Genomic DNA, 15,949 nt, shown 5'->3' with positions numbered 1-15,949 from the left:
CGGGAGGAGGTGCCTTCCCACGCCCACAGGAGGGTCCATCTGCAGCGGTGGTGACTCCTGGCTGTGAGGGAACATCTCCCAGCTCAGGGCGGAGTAGGGGGAGCTGTTCAGCCCAACCACCCTCCTTCCCCTTCCCCACCTGGCAAAGGAAGGGCCTCAACTGGGTCCCAGGGCACAGACACCAGGATCCCCCACCCCAACCCTGTCTGCCCTGCCACCTGAGAGCCCAGCTCTGCAAAGCCTTGGGAAAGCAGCCAAGGGGGGTGCGAGGCACAAATGGGCCGAGTCCACCAGGGACCATCCCCGCATGGACTTTCCTGGGCTGAGAGTGTGTGCATCTCCGCCAATGCCAGCGTGAGCCGCTGCTCTCCTAACCTGGCGCTCGCTTTTAGATCTGCAGGTGGAACTCTCAGGGCCTGAACGTTTTAGCTAGTGAGTATAATTGCAAGTCCTGTTATATATATGACATATATATGAACCTATGTATCGCACACACGTGCGTGTCATTCTGAATATTACTAAATACGTTTGAGTCCCAGGAATTTGAGCTTCAAACCATCGGTTTGTGCACAGTTACGCCATAGCAAGAAAGCAGCCCTGACAGGCGCAGGCGCCGTCCTGGCGGGGCTGGTGTCGGAGCCGGCTGCAGTCCTCACAAGTGGCTAGTCTTCTGGCCCAGGGCGTGGTCCCCGGGCAGCGTGAACTTGACGGCGCTGTCCTTCTCCCAGCCTCTCCGGATCTTGGAGAGTCGGCGGCTTAAGCAGGGCAGGAGGAGCAGGGCTTTGGCCAGGATGACCACGCAGGGCACCAGCAGCGTGAGCGTGAAGGTGGGAGGCAGGTAGAACTTGTAGCGGCTTTCCTCGAAGGCGCGGGTCCAGCCGTAGGTGAGGGTGTGCAGGGTGCTCAGCACCAGGGCCACGAAGCCCAGAGTGGACTGCGGAAGAGAGAAGGCTGGGGTGAGGGCCAAGGGCTGGCGGGCACAGTGAGTCCACCAATGGCCCCCTGCTTGCCCGGCAGAGGGGAAGGAAGGAGTGTGGCTTTAGCAGTCAAGGCTCTGGGTTCAAATCCCAGCCTTATCGCTTGCTCTCCATGTGATCTCACCACTACCTAAACCAGTGATGGCGAACCTTTTGAACTCAGCGTGTCAACATTTTGAAAAACCCTAACTTAACTCTGGTGTTGTGTCACATATAAAAATTTTTTGATATTTGCAGCCATAGTAAAACAAAGACTTCTATTTTTGATATTTATTTTATAGATTTAAATGCCATTTAACAAAGAAAAATCAACCGAAAATATGAGTTCGTGTGTCACCTCTGACACGCATGTCATAGGTTCACCATCACTGACCTAAACTCTCTGAGCCTCAGTTTCCTCAGCAGAAAAATGGGAATAATACCTCTATCCTGAAGGTATATAAGGACTGACTGATTCCTAAGGATTCAATAAAGTAACTGTTATTCATACCTTTGGTGGCTACCAGAGGACTTTTTAATTTATTTTTTGACTTGAAATAATTGTGTATTTTTCAATTACAGTTGCCATCAATATTAGCTTCAGATGTACAAGCCAGTGATTAGACATCATACAACCCACTAAGCAATCGCCCAGATAAAGCCAGTACCCACCTGACACCATACATATGTTAGAATATCATTGACCACCTTCCCTCTGCTACACTTTACATCCCTGGACCATTCTGTAACTACTAATATGTACTTCTAAATCCCTTCACCACCTGGCTGGTGTGGCTCTCTGGCTGCTTTTAAGATTCTCGCTTTGTCTTTAACCTTTAGCATTTTAATTATGATGTGTCTTAGTGTGGGCCTCTTTGGGTTCATCTTACTTGGGGCTCTCTGTGCTTCCTGGACTTGCGTGTCTAATTCTTTCACCAGATTAGGGTAATATTCATTTCTTATTTCTTCTAATAGGTTCTCAATCCCTTGCTCTCTTTCTTCTCTTCTGGTACCCCTATGATGCAGATGTTGTTAGGCTTTATGTTGTCCCAGGATTCCCTTAAAGAATCCTCATTATGCAGATGTTGTTAGGCTTTATGTTGTCCCAGGAGTCTCTTAAAGAATCCTCATTTAAAAAAAATATATTATATTGATTTTTTACAGAGAGGAAGGGAGAGGGATAGAGAGTTAGAAACATCGATGAGAGAGAAACATGGATCAGCTGCCTCCTGCACACCCCCCTACTGGGGATGTGCCTGCAACCAAGGTACATGCTCTTGACTGGAATCGAACCTGGGATCCTTCAGTCTGCAGGCCGACACTCTATCCACTGAGCCAAACCGGTTAGGGCAATCCTCATTTTTTAAATTCCTTTTCTTTTTGCTGTTTTGATTGGGTGTTTTCTGTTACTTTGTCTTCCAAATTGCTGATTCTATCCTCTGCTTCACCTAATTTGCAGTTAATTCCTTCTAGTGTATTCTTCATTTCAGTTATTATATTCTTCATTTTTGGCAGATTCTTTTTTATGGGTTCTAAGTCCTTTTTTATGCTTTCTATCTCCTTGTTGAAGTTCTCACTAAGTTCCTTCAGCATCCTTATAACCTGTGATTTGAATTCTGTATCTGGTAGATTGCTTGCCTCCATTTTGTTTAGTTCTTTTTTCTGGAGTTCTATCTTCGTCTTTCATTTGGGCCATGTTTCTTTGTCTCCTCATTTTGGTTGCCTCTCTGTGTCTATGTATTCGGTAGATCTGCTTCAGTATTGGCATGGTGGCAGTATATAGTAGTTGTCCTGTGGGGCCCAGTGGCATAGTGTCCTGATCCTCTGAGCTGGGCTCTCCAGGAGTGTCCCTTGTGTGGGTTATGTGGGCCCTCTGGTTGTAGTTCAGCCTTGATTGCTGCCAGCATGTCTATGAGTGTGGCTGACCTCACCACAGTGTATGAGCTACTGTGTGGAGACCCCATGAAATGGAATTTGCCCCAGCAGGGTCTGGTACCTGCTTAGTCCTCCCTTTGGGTGTGCTACTTGTGGATCAATTGAGTGGTGCTCTGTTGTGGTCTGAGGCCAGCCAGTGGGTGTGTTGGTTCTGCGGCCTCTTCGAGGGCCCAGCATGAGGCTGACACTCCTCACTCCTCAGGGGGGCCTCTGCCACTGAGACATCCCTTCGGATTCTCAACTGCCACACTTGGGTGTGTGGCCAGCCCGTTTTGTGTCTCTGCCCCTCCTTGACGTGGCTTTTTTATATCCTCAGGTATATGACTTCTGTTCAGCTAGTCTTCAGATGGTTCTCCAGGTTGATTGCTCTGTAATTTAGTTGCAATTTAGTGTTCATGGGAGGAGGTGAGTGCAGCATCCACCTACTTGGCCATCCAGTGCCCTCTCCTGCGATCTAATGATGTTTAACTGGCTTAATTAGGAGCAGTTAGCACAGCCCAAACCAGATTAAAACAATTCCACCACCACCACCCAAACAAACAAAAATCCAAATTTAATAGTTTGAAGATGGCCTCGGGAACAAAAGGACAAATGTATGCACAAGTCACCTCTGTGGAACCAATGCACTGTTTTGAAAGCTTTTGGCTAAATAAATCAGTCAGGACCCAGGGTCAGCTGGGCCCACGGAGAGCCATGGCATCTCCACAGCCAGTTGATAAGCCCGGTGGCTTGCTGGGTCGTGTGTAGCAGGGGAAGGCATTGGGGTCAGCTTGATCCTCAATGGCCATGCTAACTTTACAGAAGATGGCAGCTTGCCTCAGCAATCAGGCAGCCACCACTGGCCTCGGGACTTTTACACGTCTTCCACTCATGCACTCTCCCTGTCCTCAACTCAAATACTACCAATGGCCAGAGGACGTGGACACAGACATAAGTGAGGACACAGATGCTCTGAGAGGCTAAAACACTGTCTAATGGTACCAGGCCAGAGAGTGGTGGTCGAAGGACTGAAACTCAGGTCTGCCGGCTCCAAACCTGTGTCCCCTCCCTCAGAGGGACTGCATCATGCACACCTAAGAGGCACCCAGGAGCCAGCAGAAACCAACTTCCAGAGCCACCCAAGCCACCCCCAGGCATCTGCGCTCAGAGGTCAGGGAGGAGCCTGCGTAGTTCTCGAAGAGAGAGCTCTGTCCTTCCAGCGTTTTTGATGGTGGCTCACAGTCAGAATCACACATCACTGCCCCGTACACAACCAGGCATGACACGTGTATATGGAACTACTGAATCATCGCAACTTAAAAAATGCAACATGCAAAGCCCTCTGATGCTTTCTTCCCCATTCTACTCTAGTTCATGTTTTTAAAAGGATGGCTGCGAGCCACAAATTGATTTCATGACCACCAATAAGTATCAATCACAGTTTGCTAACGGTGACCTGGACCTTCTCCTGCCCAGGGTCGGAGTTCCTTGACCTCTCTCGCCGCCTGCCTCCTACTGATTGGTAGCTTAGTCAGGGATAATGGAAATGTGGCTGCATACTGTAAGAATAATAGCAAAATGCCTTTTCTCTTTCACACATAACCCCTCACAGTGGCTCAGAGCATCCTTGTAGCGCACCAGCTCCATTTTACAAGAGGCTTGGGAGGATGTGCTCTGTGTCCGGTGACAGCCAGGGCCGGGCTCCAGGGCACTCACAGCTCCCCCTCCTGTCAGCACTCCTGGGGGAGACAGGGCGTTTGCTTCCCTGGACAGAATGCAGGCAACTGATCTCCACAAGTAAAGCCCTGCCTCTCTCCCCACCTCCCATCCGACAATCCCGCTACTCCCGCAGTGGCAGGGGGACTTTCATGTTTGTCTTTTCGACTCTTCAATATGTAAAGCGGAGTGCGGCTGCTGAGGCCCCAGTCAGTTTGGTTAACAAATCCAAATCCTCCGGCTTTCCTGGGCAGCCGGCGGCCGGCTTGTAATCTGCGGCTGCTTAAGGGAGCAACTTTCTGGTGAGAGAAGCAACTGCAGTCTGTTTTAATTGTGGATAAACCAGGCACTCCGGGATACTCGGGCAGGAACAGGAAAATCCTAGCTTTGGGTGTGCAACACAGGTGGATTAGTGGCCAATAAATGAAATTCTTTTTCCCCTCTAATGCCGGCATGTGTCAGCCCTGAGCATTCCTCAGGGGCCTGCTGAGCTGAGCAGAGCCAGTGAGACTCAGAAACTGACTCACTTAGAAAAGAAACCGCCACAGCACTGGCTGATTCTGAGCTGTGTAAATGGTCCCAGTCAGGGGCGAAGAATGGGTTACATGGAGCCCTGCACTGTCGGTGTCCCTCTTCGAATCCCGTACTCTGTCCTCACTGCAGAGAGAAGATTGCAACAGGTTTTCGTTGACAGTGGAGGTGGATACGATAGCTGCCCTCGGCCTGCCACCATAGCGGGGGCGGAATCCAGTCTCCTCAGCTCCTTGCGTGGGAGGGGAGAGTGAACCCACCAACACCGGGAGCTTGCCACGTGTTCTGCCTGGGGAACAATGGCAGATGCCAACCATGTGGAAAACGTCCGTCTCAGATGTCCTTATCATTGAAACGTGGCTATGCCTGTCTTGTTCCTTGTCATACCCCAGACCTCGCCCGATGGCTGGCATGCAGTAAGTGCTCAATAAACAGTTATTGAATGAATAAATGCATAAAGAACCTTTCGTCACGAGCAGCATGTCTCAAGTGTATTCTGTGGAGTGCAGATAGTGCCCAAAGTCTGGTTATTGCCCTGGCCGGTTGGGCTCAGTGGATGGAGCGTCAGCCTGCAGATGAAAGCATCCTGGGGTCCATTCCTGGTCAGAGCACGTGCCTGAGTTGTGGGCTCAATCCCCAGTAGGGGGCGTGCAGGAGGCAACTGATCAATGATTCTCTCTCATCATTGATGTTTCTATCTCTCTCTCCCTCTCCCTTCCTCTCTGAAATAAATAAAAATACATTAAAAAAAGAAGTCTGATTATCGAGGTTTGTGTTGTAGACATTATTAGAATCTCCGGTGTGCCAAAGTGCACTGTGCCTCTCTTGGGGGGCAGCAAACCTTTTCTCAGATTCATCTGACTACAGACCTCCTCTTCTCTGGGTTTCTCACGGGAACGGGGTCCTTTGGGAGATGCTGTGTTACATCCGCTATAAACTGGCAATCACGATGCCCACCTCCCAGTGCTCACCTCCAGGGTTACAGGACCCACAGGGCTGGGTTGAGAGGAGGTGCTGGGTGGTCAGCTAGGCTCACTCCCTAGCACACTGACCCCCCGCCAGTGATGTCCAGTGACTGCACATCATGAGGTTTGGTTTGGGAAGCTCAAGAATTGTGAAACTGACCCTGCTTACTCCAGGGCTCAGTGGTCTGTTGTCTACTCTTCTCACACGCTTATATCTGCTTCCCCAGATGCCAGGAGAATGAGCTGGTCCCAGGCAGCCCTTTATCGGGCACTGGGCCGGGCCCAGAAGCCCTGGCACCTGACCGAGCAGTCCTGCTGTGATTACCACAACCGAGGCCGTGTGCAAAGGGGGAGGTGCGGGCACACGCCAGGCGGGGGAGGCCGGGCTGAGGCTCATGCCACAGGCAGCCCTGCTTTACCTGAACGAAGCTGAACTCCCTCCAGTTGAGTGAGTTTGCGATGGACGGCAGGGAGGTGACAGCCAGCAGAGACAACGTGCCGAGGGCCAGCACTCCCAGGGAGAGGTAGATCTCCATCCGCCAGACATTCTCTTCAACCCAGAGGTGACTCTTGTTGGTCAAGACCTGATGGGGATGGAAGGGGAACGTGAACACCGTGCCCTGGGGTGCGGCGAGAGGTACCTTCAGATGCCAGACACGGAGTAACGGCCGCACGCAACACGGGCCTGGCTCTGCTCTTAAGCGCTTTCAGGTGTCAGGCCATCTAAGTCTCACAGCCATCCACGAGGGTGAGGTCTCCTTCTCCCTGTTGTACAGAACAGGGAGACGAGGCAAAGAGACGAAGTTTCTGCCCCACGGTCACACCAGCTAGGAGGCGGCGAGTGGGACAGGACCCAGGCAGACTGGCCCCAAAGACCTGGGCTCCCTCCCTGGGCTCTCACAGATCTGCCTGGGCCAGCGGGCCCAATGGTCACATGAGCCGGCGAGAGTCAGAGAAGTCAGCAGACAAGCAGACCCTGCGCACACGACCATGTCACCAAGGCCCCCAAACGAGGGAGGAGCTCTCCTAGTTCGGAATCCCATCAGCCAGGTGGGCCCCTGTTTCTGCCACCTGCTTGCTCTCTGACCCTTTGCCTTCCTGGTCCCCCAACCTGCCCCGTCACTGCCTCACACTCAGTGCACACAGAGACACCCAGACACTAGTGCCCCAGCTCCCACCTTCCTACCCAGACCCCCATTTCTGTCGGAGGTATGTGGCTTTGGCTTACCACTGCCAGGCCACAGGGACTGACACACTCACCAAGCACCCTAGCAAGCACTTATAAAGCACCTACTGTGTATCATGCCTGGGCTGCAGAGCGCCCGGATACCTGTCCTCACAGAGCTCTGGGATTCCCCCGAGCTCCTGGGACACACAAATCAGGGATCCCCGTGGGCGTGGAGGTTTCTACCCTCCTCCCCACCCAGCATGTCTTTAGCTGAGCCTCCTCCCAGCCCGGCCGACACTCAGGCACACAGCGCACACACACAAGGAGCTTTTATCAAGGTCATTCTGTTAGAAGTGCCATTTGCCACCGAGAGCAGGTGGCGGAGTTCCTGGAAGCCGAGGTGTTCTCTGAGAAACACCGTGACACGCTGGGGCTTTATCCAGCGTGGGAGGAAGTCTTCCCGTTAGGAACCGTGACCACGCGTCAGCAGCCAGGCCTCTGCTTCGCACAACACAGTGAAATACAAGTATATAGAGCAGTACCTAACTTTCCGCCCTTGTTGAATCGCCGAGATTTCAGGCAGAGCAGGAAAAAAAACCCCCCAAAACCCAAGCCCAGTAACCAGATATAACATTAAAAGTAATCTAGTGGGCTGAGCAGAATGCTGAGTAGCTTATGAAAGTATAAAAAATGAAGAAAATGCCATCCGTTGGGTACTTATCCTGCAATTTGAGTGAATGGTCGCGTCTGTTCTAATTTAGGGCAGGCTGGCCCACTCTGGTGTCTTTAAGCCTCAAAAGAATCAGGACTCTGGGGACCCAGCTTCTCGTCCTGACAAGTCATGTGTGACCCTGGGCTTCCTTCGTCCACCTGAGCACGTGGTGAGGTCACACCTAAAACCCTGGGACTGCTGCTAGCGGACTAGCTGGAAAGGTGGCTGACAGCGCCGAGGGCAGACGGCATCCGCGTAACTGAGCCAGAGAAGTCTAACCACCGCGAAGTCCTGTAGGTGCAGGTTGTGCGCAGTCTGCTTCCTCAGTCACTGCCTGGGCATGGCGGTCAGATCAGGCAGCTCATGTCTCCCGTCGGAGTTTGGATGATTACACACACCCCACAGTTGCTTGCAAAATGTCTTGTTTTTCCCTGTAATACTTCTACTCTGTAGGGGTGCTGGGGAGGGCGGAGGGGGGTCACGAGGGAGCAGTGGGTGGTGTGGAGCCTGCATGAGGATTTGGACCCAGCTCCCTTCCATAGCCGGTGAGTCTCGCCCAGCCTACTGAACCCCAGAGCTGGACTCAGAGCTCCCAGTGACCAGCACCACACACGCCGGAACACAGCTGACAGCTCTCCACTCGCCCGGGTAGTTCCACTTTCCAGAAATTCTGTTTCTTTGTTACTAACGTTGTGGCCCCGCCCCATAACAAAGAAACAGAATTTCCGGAGGATGGGGCCGAGAAATCAGGATTTTACAAAGATTCCCAGGGGATTCTAATGTGCAGCCAAGGCTGAGAACCACTGCCCTAGAGCTCATGGAGGCGCCGCCTGGAGACTGATGAGAGTTGTTCATCAACAGACAATACAATGGTGGCGGCAGTCGCGTGGGATTTCCCTCCCCTGTAGGCTGCAGGGCCAGGAGGGCCAGCAGGGCTGCAGCACCAGCCCCTCTCTGTGTCCCCAGGTGGCTTATGGATGGGACGAGAGTGGTGCCGGCCCAGAGGAGGGGGAGGCTGGGTGTGGAAGGGCAGCCTGGGTGGTGGGGGATGGCTTCGCAGTCCCAGGGCTGGATTCCATGCCACCTCTGCCTGGGGCAACCTGGGGCCCTGGCTAAGGGCAGGGCTGTCTCTTTCTTACTGCGCTGTCGCCAGGACTGAGAGGAGGATGTTCGTGGCACAGGTCACAGGTGACTGGCACGCAGCAGGTGGCTGGTGCCGTTGTTCCACTGAGAACCGGGCAGGTGGGCTAGCTCTTGCTCCAAGTTCCACATGGGCTCCTCTTAAGAGACACCTGGTGTTGGCTTTGTGTGGCCACGTTAACTATCAGCCACTCAGGGAACATGTGGTGGGAATCTGTGTCACACACATGGGCCTCCAGCGGTGAAGGCCCGGTCATGGAGGAAGACAGACGTGCAAATGAGGGAGCACAGTGTTGCACGAGAAACATCACAGAAGTGTGCACAGCATGCATTTGGTGGAGGTGAGCATGGAGATGGGGGAGATGGGCTGGGGGCGGGCAGCAGGAGGGCTGTGAAGGGTGAGCAGGAGCTTGGCAGGCTGCTAAGCTGCCTCCAGGTGGGGAGCCCAGGCCCAGGGGAATGAGCTTTGCCCATTCACAGGTCATGTGGGACCTAGGGGGACGGGTCACGGAGCAGTGCGGAGACGCGGCTGGGTGAGGAGGCTGCAAGCTCAACAGTCTGTCACTGCCCCATGGCGTGGGGTGTCGCCGAGCGCTCTTCAGCAGTGACATGGTCAAATGTGAGTTTTAGACAGTTCTCCCTGGCAGCCAAGATTAGATCCGGGGCGAGGGCGAGAAGAAACCTGTTGGTTAAACACTTTCTTTGATCCTGATCTTGAAATGCATTTCTAGGGAACCACAGAGCACCTTAGAAATCACTGTGCAAATATCAGTTATTGTTCGTAGAAATACAGTCAATAAACATGGCCAGAGGTTTTCTCTGCAGCCGGGATGCAGCTCTGCCTCCAAGTCTGTGGCCTCAGGGGCGTGGTGGAAACCTTGCCTCCAGTACCCTAGCTAGTGCGATCCCCTCCCGCAAAGGCCCACAGGGCAGCTGGGATGGTGAATGTGCACCCACCTGGAGGCCCTGAGGGGAGGCCCCAGGGCAGGATGGGAAAGCCACACACCAGGCACCCGGAGGCCCTGCTGTGACCAGCTGACTGCAGAACAGCCTCGATGTCCCGTCTCAGCGCCTGAGCACAAGGCTGACCCGCAGACTCAGCATCTGCTAGAGCACCTCCGGCCAGGGGGCTCACCATTCAGCAGCTCTGCTCTGTTAGCCCCGCCTTCCTCTACCCCCTCCCTGACATCACCCTGCTCTGCCCTCCAGAGCTCTGCAGGCCAAGGTTAGGCCCCTTTGTGTGACAGGCCTGCGCTACTCCTACTCAGAGAGTGATCCAGTCCACTGGGAGTGATGGTTGCCTGGCAAGCTCCACCAGGGCCTCCAGCCCGAAGGGCTTTGGAACTCAGGGAAGCTGCTTGGCATGTGCCCGCTGTGCCCTACTATTTGCTTCTTGGCAACACGGGGTGGGCATCCTGTCAGGAGAGCCTTGGCAGGGCGGAGAACTTAGGAGGCTGTGTGTGGGCGGGGCCCGGGTTTGCCTTGGGCTCAGGGGAGGAGCATTACCTTCCTCCCCACCCACTGCCTGAAATGCCTGCCACTCAGATCTGTCACCTCCTGGGCAGCAAACACGGTGCCAGTCCCAGAGGAGCCGCGCAGAGCCGCCCTTTTTCGGAGAAAATACCATCAAAGAATCAAAAACGTTAGCACTAGGAGAGGCCTTGATCTACATCCACATCAGGGCCCTAGGACAAAAGGGGGGCTCTGGCCTTCAGGGCCTCCCAGTCCCCGCCCCAGCCGAGGGAAGGGACCAGGCTGTCTAGTCTCATTCCCTTCTGTGACCCCAGGACCTGGAGAGAAGGTGCTCAGGGAATGAATGGGATAATGATCTGAGTTCATCCACTCAACTTTTCACCTGGCCTTGCTTCCCCTGCAGAAAGCGGTCTGGTTATGAGCATGGATCAGGGGTGGCTGGACCTGAATCCCAGTTCTGCCACTTACTGGCTGTGTGACTTCGGTCAAGTTATTTAACTTCTCTGTGGCTCATATGCAACATAAAGGCAGTACAGCACACTGGCTTACGGGGCGGGAGAAGGCTTAAATGAATTCACACGGAGGGTGTGAGGCCTTTACACTAGCACCTGGAACGCAGCACGCTCGTTTTAAAGGTTTGTGACTACAGTTTCCCCTTCCCCTCATTTCCAGCAGGCATCTTGCTCCCCTGCCTCGAGCGTGGCGTCCGCTTCTCCTATGAAAGGCCAAGCCCACAGATGCGTGATGCCAGGAGTCTGAGGGTGGGAAGGGCGAGGGCATTGGAGAAGCTGCCAGCAGGGAGGTGGAGAATGAGCAGAGGCTGAGGTCTGTGGTTCACAGGCAGTGACCCAGCCTCGACTCCCGGTCCTGTTCTGGGATGTGGCCCAGCCACTGAGGGGACGGCGGGTGCACCTGGGGAGGGTGCGGCCCCACCACAATCCCTGCACCCCCTAGGCTGGAACAGAAACTGCAGGGACCATCAGGGCTGGAAAGAGGGATGGACGAGCAGTGTCTCACTGGCACCTGGGCCAGAGCCTGCTGGGTGACTGCCTGTGAACCCAAACACCAGTCCAGAGGGCAGGAGGTGGAATCAGGGAGGTTGGGGACCCTACAGAAAGACTGTGTCTCTTGCAGACCTGAGCTTGCGCCCCATGAGCTTGTCAGCCAGGAGACAGCTCAGGGGGCCTGCTTCTGTGGGTCCAGGTGCCAGCTGGTGCGCCTGTGTTGCTACCTGCCTTGGCATGAAGGCCCCATTTCACAGGAATCCTGCTGGCAAGAGAGCAGCGTGTGGGTTCCTTAAGTGACTGAATACTCCCCCCGCTCCCCCAGCCATGAAAAAGAATATCTTGCTCCTGCAGCCTTCCTCCCCTCAGCTGATGGCATCACCATTCCTCCAGGTGCTCAGGCCAAAGCTCGGAGTTACCTTGACCACCCCCTGTCCATCACAAGTCTGTGTGCCCGCCTCAATGCCGTCCTGCCCCTCCACTGCCCACCTCTCAAACCTTCCCTGCCTCTCAGCTGGGCTCCCGCACAGCCCCTGCCTGCTCTCTCAGCATCTGCCTCCAACCCCCTGTTGTCTATTCTGCACCAACAGCCAGAGTGAGCCAGTGGCAACATCAGCTGGATCCTCACTCCTCTACTAAAAGCCTTCACTGGCTCCCTCAGCCTCACAGGCTTCCCTGGTCTGACTCCAACCCATCAGGCCTCACCCACCACCCCCTCCCTCGGGTCCAGCCACAAGGGGCCCCCTGGCTGCTCCTCACATGTGCCAGGCAACCCCCTTGCCCCCCCAGGGCCTCTGCTCTGGCTGCTCCCTGCTTCTCCTCTGCCTCCCCCTCAGCAAGGCCTCCTGACCACCCGTTACAACTGTACCCCACCGCTGGCCCCTGCTTAATTTTTCTCGATAGCTCTCAGACCTTCTAAAAGTCCTCTGTAACTTACTGCAGTATGTGGCTAAGTCCCCTGCCGGGCTGTGCCCATGAGCACAGGGATTTTCATAGGTGGTTCATGGATACTCAAAATCTTGGACAGCAGGATGTGTGCTCTGCCTGGTCAGGGCAGAATCCACAGAAGACGAGAGGCACACTGACCCGGCACGTACTGTGTACCGGGCTTCCCCCCTGCGAACCCTCAGCCCTGCACAGGCCTGTGGATAGGTGCCACTGTCCCCATTTGTCAGGTGAGGAAACTGAGGCCTGAGCCTTTGCAGGTTGTCTCCTCAGCCCGGGATGCCCTGCTGCTCACTGTGGCTGGCGGGTCACACCCATGGGCACGGCTGGCCTTGGTGACAAGGACTGTACCTGCTTGATGGCGAGGTTGACGAGGTCATAGCGGTAGGAGATGCGCACGGGCAGGCAGACGCTGTAGAGGGCGTGCAGGGCGGCGCAGAAGAAGCTGAGCAGGCCGATCTGCTTGCGGTGCTGCAGCCAGTGGTCCAGCCAGTCGGGGAAGCGGCGGTACTTGGTGCCGCGCCACAGCTGCAGGGCGGCCGCCAGGATGCCGGGCAGGTAGACCAGTGACAGCAGCACGTAGGCCACGCACGGCAGCGACGTGTTGACCACGGACAGGGGGAGCTTGTAGAACTTGCTCTTGCCCTCCTGCACGTAGGGCTGCAGCACATCCCGGACGAAGTTGTAGGCGTAGAAGAAGACGAAGAGCCCCAGGGCCAGGATGGCAGGCACCTTCCAGCTCGGGAGGAGGTGCAGCGGCCTGGCCTCCACCTCCCGGGCCGCGGCCAGGGACCCCATGTCCACGGGCATGAAGCCCATGGCGTGCGCCAGCTCGGAGACGACGCGCTTGGCTTCTGGCTGGTCACCACAGATGGGCACCTGTGGGAGGGAGGCGAAGGGGAATCAGACCAGGTCACAGGCCACTGGGGTGGGCAGAGCCTCAGAGAGCATCAGAGCCAAACTCCCCACTGAGCAGCTGGAAAACCGAGGCCCAGTGGTGCCAGTTAACAGTATAGCTGGGCACAGAGGTGGCCCTGACACTTAGGCCCGGGGTCTTCCCTGGGCCCCTTGTGGCCTCCCAGACTCTGGCCCAGCAATGCCCACTACTCAGGGGAGCACCGGGCCCACCCAGCAGTGAACGTGTCGCCCAGTCATTACCATCAGCATCCACAGTGCTCACCTGGGAAGAGCTGCATCGAGGACTGTGCTCTCGAGGGCACTTGGCAATTGGGCTCTACATGTAGCTGGGAGTGCAGCTCTACCCCTCAGTCCAGAGTGTCCCTTTTGGTCATGTTCCTCGGCCCCCATGACCCTCAGCCAACACACCCCAGCCTCAGTTCATGGCTCCCACCGTGAGCTCACATGCACGCACCCTGGTTCTGTCCCTAAACCCTCCATGGGCCTTATGACACTGCTGTGGTCAGCGTGTTCTACCAACACCGACTCGGCACATACTGTGTACCGGGCTTTACCCCTGCCTGGCACCATTGTCCCCATTTTTCAGGTGAGGAAACTGAGGTCTATGACTTTGCAGGTGCCTCCTCAGCCCGAAACGCCCTGCTGCTCACTATGCACAACAACATGATGTGGGCAAGGGCAAGGCTAAGGCGCAGGCCCAGGCCGACCTCAAAGGCTCCCCCAGCCAGCTGCTAGCTCTATTTCCTCCAAGCCCTGCCACCCCCACTCACCCCCTGTTCCTGGCCTGTCCACACGTGGGGGCCCTAGGATGCAAGCTGCTCTCCCCAGCCTGGCATGCAGCTGTGCAGCGGCATCTGGCGGGAGTTCTCACACATATGTGGGTCCTGGCCCCTTCCTCCAGGAAAATGCTTGGCCTCTTGGTATTAAACACTACCTGGTCTTGGTAAGAGCTCCTCCTGCCAAGAACTGTGGGCAGCTCGGGCCGTTCTCCGGAGCCATTTTCCACCCTCAGAAAAGCCTGCTAGTTCCGGGAAGCCCTCTGAATAAATGGGTGAAACCCGGGGACATACACGCTTCCTCAGGGCTTGGCACATGAGTGTGTTCCTTTCCTTCTTCTGAGTCCAATTCTAAAAGCAAAGTTTCTTCCCTTCTTGACTTTAAACATAAAAATCAGGCCATCGGCTGGAGGGGTCAATGTGGGGCGGGGGGTAGGGCATATGTAATACTTTCAATAATAAAGAATTATTTAAAAAATGAAAAAATACAAAAGGCAAGCCATCAACCTTTTCCTCCTTGCTCCCTAGGTAATCAAGTTACCATAGAAAAAGAATATGAATTTCAGATTCACAGGAAATGGGTTCAAATCCCAGGTTGCCAACGGTGGGGCCTGGTGTAAATTCATCACTATCTCTGCGCCTGTTTCCTGTCTGTGAAATGGAACTGCACAGATGTGAGATGAGCTGAGACAATGAGCACAAAGAGCCTGGTGTGCTGAGGGCCCCCAGGAAAGCTAGCCATTATATTTATCGTCATGATGGTTGTTATCTCCGTACACTCCTCCCTCCCTTCCGCATCCCCCCCCTCCCCGTCCCCCGCCCCACCGCACCTACCTGCCTGTTCCCATCCCTTGGGCCAGCCTGCAGGGTCCAGGCAGAGATGACGTTGAAGGCCTTGACCACTGTGCAGGTGGGGAAGAGGGCGGCCAGGTACTCAGCATTGGACTCGCGGTGCTGAAGGTGCTCCTGCTCTGTGGGGTTGCTCACGTCCACCAAGATCTTGCCGGCTAGCTGGCTGCTGAGCCCACACAGCGAGGAGTAGTGTTCCCGGAACACGGCCACAAAGATGACCTCAGAGGAGTCCACCGCCTCCACCTGGAACACCACCTGTGCTGCCAAGGGAAACAGCCCAGCCGTGCGTTTGGGGTTGCGGCTTCCCACCACCACGCTGAAACCAGAGCGCACCAGGCGTGTGGCCAGGGACCGGGCAAAGTCCCCAGTGCCCAGGATGCCCACTTTGGGGGCCCCACTGGCAGCCTCGGCAAGGCTGGCATCACTGTCCACCAGGCGGCGGCTGATCAGTGGCTTGTCCATCTCTCCTGGCGTATTGGTGGCTGGAAGAGAAAACAGTGGCCTGGTCAATGGAGGACTCCTGGACTGCCCTTCCTGTCAGCTCTGTGTCTTGTTCACTGCATGCTGGTCAAACATTCACCCAACAGGCCCTCATCAATGCTAGAGGTGCCAGCATGGAGCCACAAGCTGAGTGAGACCCAGCCCCTCCCTGAGGAGGGCACATGTGCAGGAAGAGGAGGGGGAAGGACCTCTGCCCTCCACCCTGTGTCCTTCCTGCTAAATTATTTCTTTGGGACAAATGCGCAAGAGTGAGAGTGCTGAGTGAGCAGGGTGTGGGATTTCCAATACCATGCGAGTCAATGCCATGCTTACTTCAAAGGAGTATGTGGTGGACAGTGTTACTATCCATAGTGACTGTTGACCCCAACCTCACCATCG

The 15,949-nt window shown here is 55.1% G+C and overlaps 1 protein-coding gene across 1 annotated transcript; it reads right to left on the bottom strand.

Moving 5' to 3' along the window:
• Window positions 1-423: 423 nt before the first annotated feature.
• Window positions 424-15,552, bottom strand: STEAP3 (STEAP3 metalloreductase). The gene is made up of 4 exons (XM_006769662.1): window positions 15,053-15,552; window positions 12,876-13,403; window positions 6,502-6,666; window positions 424-934 (listed from the first exon to the last, which is right to left on the bottom strand). Exons 1-4 carry the CDS (start codon window positions 15,530-15,532, stop codon window positions 653-655), a joined length of 1,455 nt encoding a protein of 484 aa, XP_006769725.1. The 5' UTR covers window positions 15,533-15,552; the 3' UTR covers window positions 424-652.
• Window positions 15,553-15,949: the final 397 nt, after the last annotated feature.

This window comes from Myotis davidii, unplaced genomic scaffold (genome assembly GCF_000327345.1).
Source record: "Myotis davidii unplaced genomic scaffold, ASM32734v1 scaffold3, whole genome shotgun sequence".
Classification (NCBI taxonomy): domain Eukaryota; kingdom Metazoa; phylum Chordata; class Mammalia; order Chiroptera; family Vespertilionidae; genus Myotis; species Myotis davidii.
The sequence above is the reverse complement of the archived record's forward strand: the minus strand, read 5'-3'. Positions and strand labels throughout refer to the sequence as shown.

What these genes read in the sequence shown, in the direction of transcription:
- STEAP3 (XM_006769662.1), bottom strand. Translation starts at nt 15,532, where the DNA reads ATGGACAAGCCACTGATCAGCCGCCGCCTGGTGGACAGTGATGCCAGC. An exon ending in TCAACCTCGCCATCAAGCAG is followed by an intron (nt 6,667 to 12,875) that starts GTACAGTCCTTG and finishes CATCCCCATCAG; the next exon opens with GTCTTGACCAACAAGAGTCA. An exon ending in GGGAGTTCAGCTTCGTTCAG is followed by an intron (nt 935 to 6,501) that starts GTAAAGCAGGGC and finishes TCTCTTCCGCAG; the next exon opens with TCCACTCTGGGCTTCGTGGC.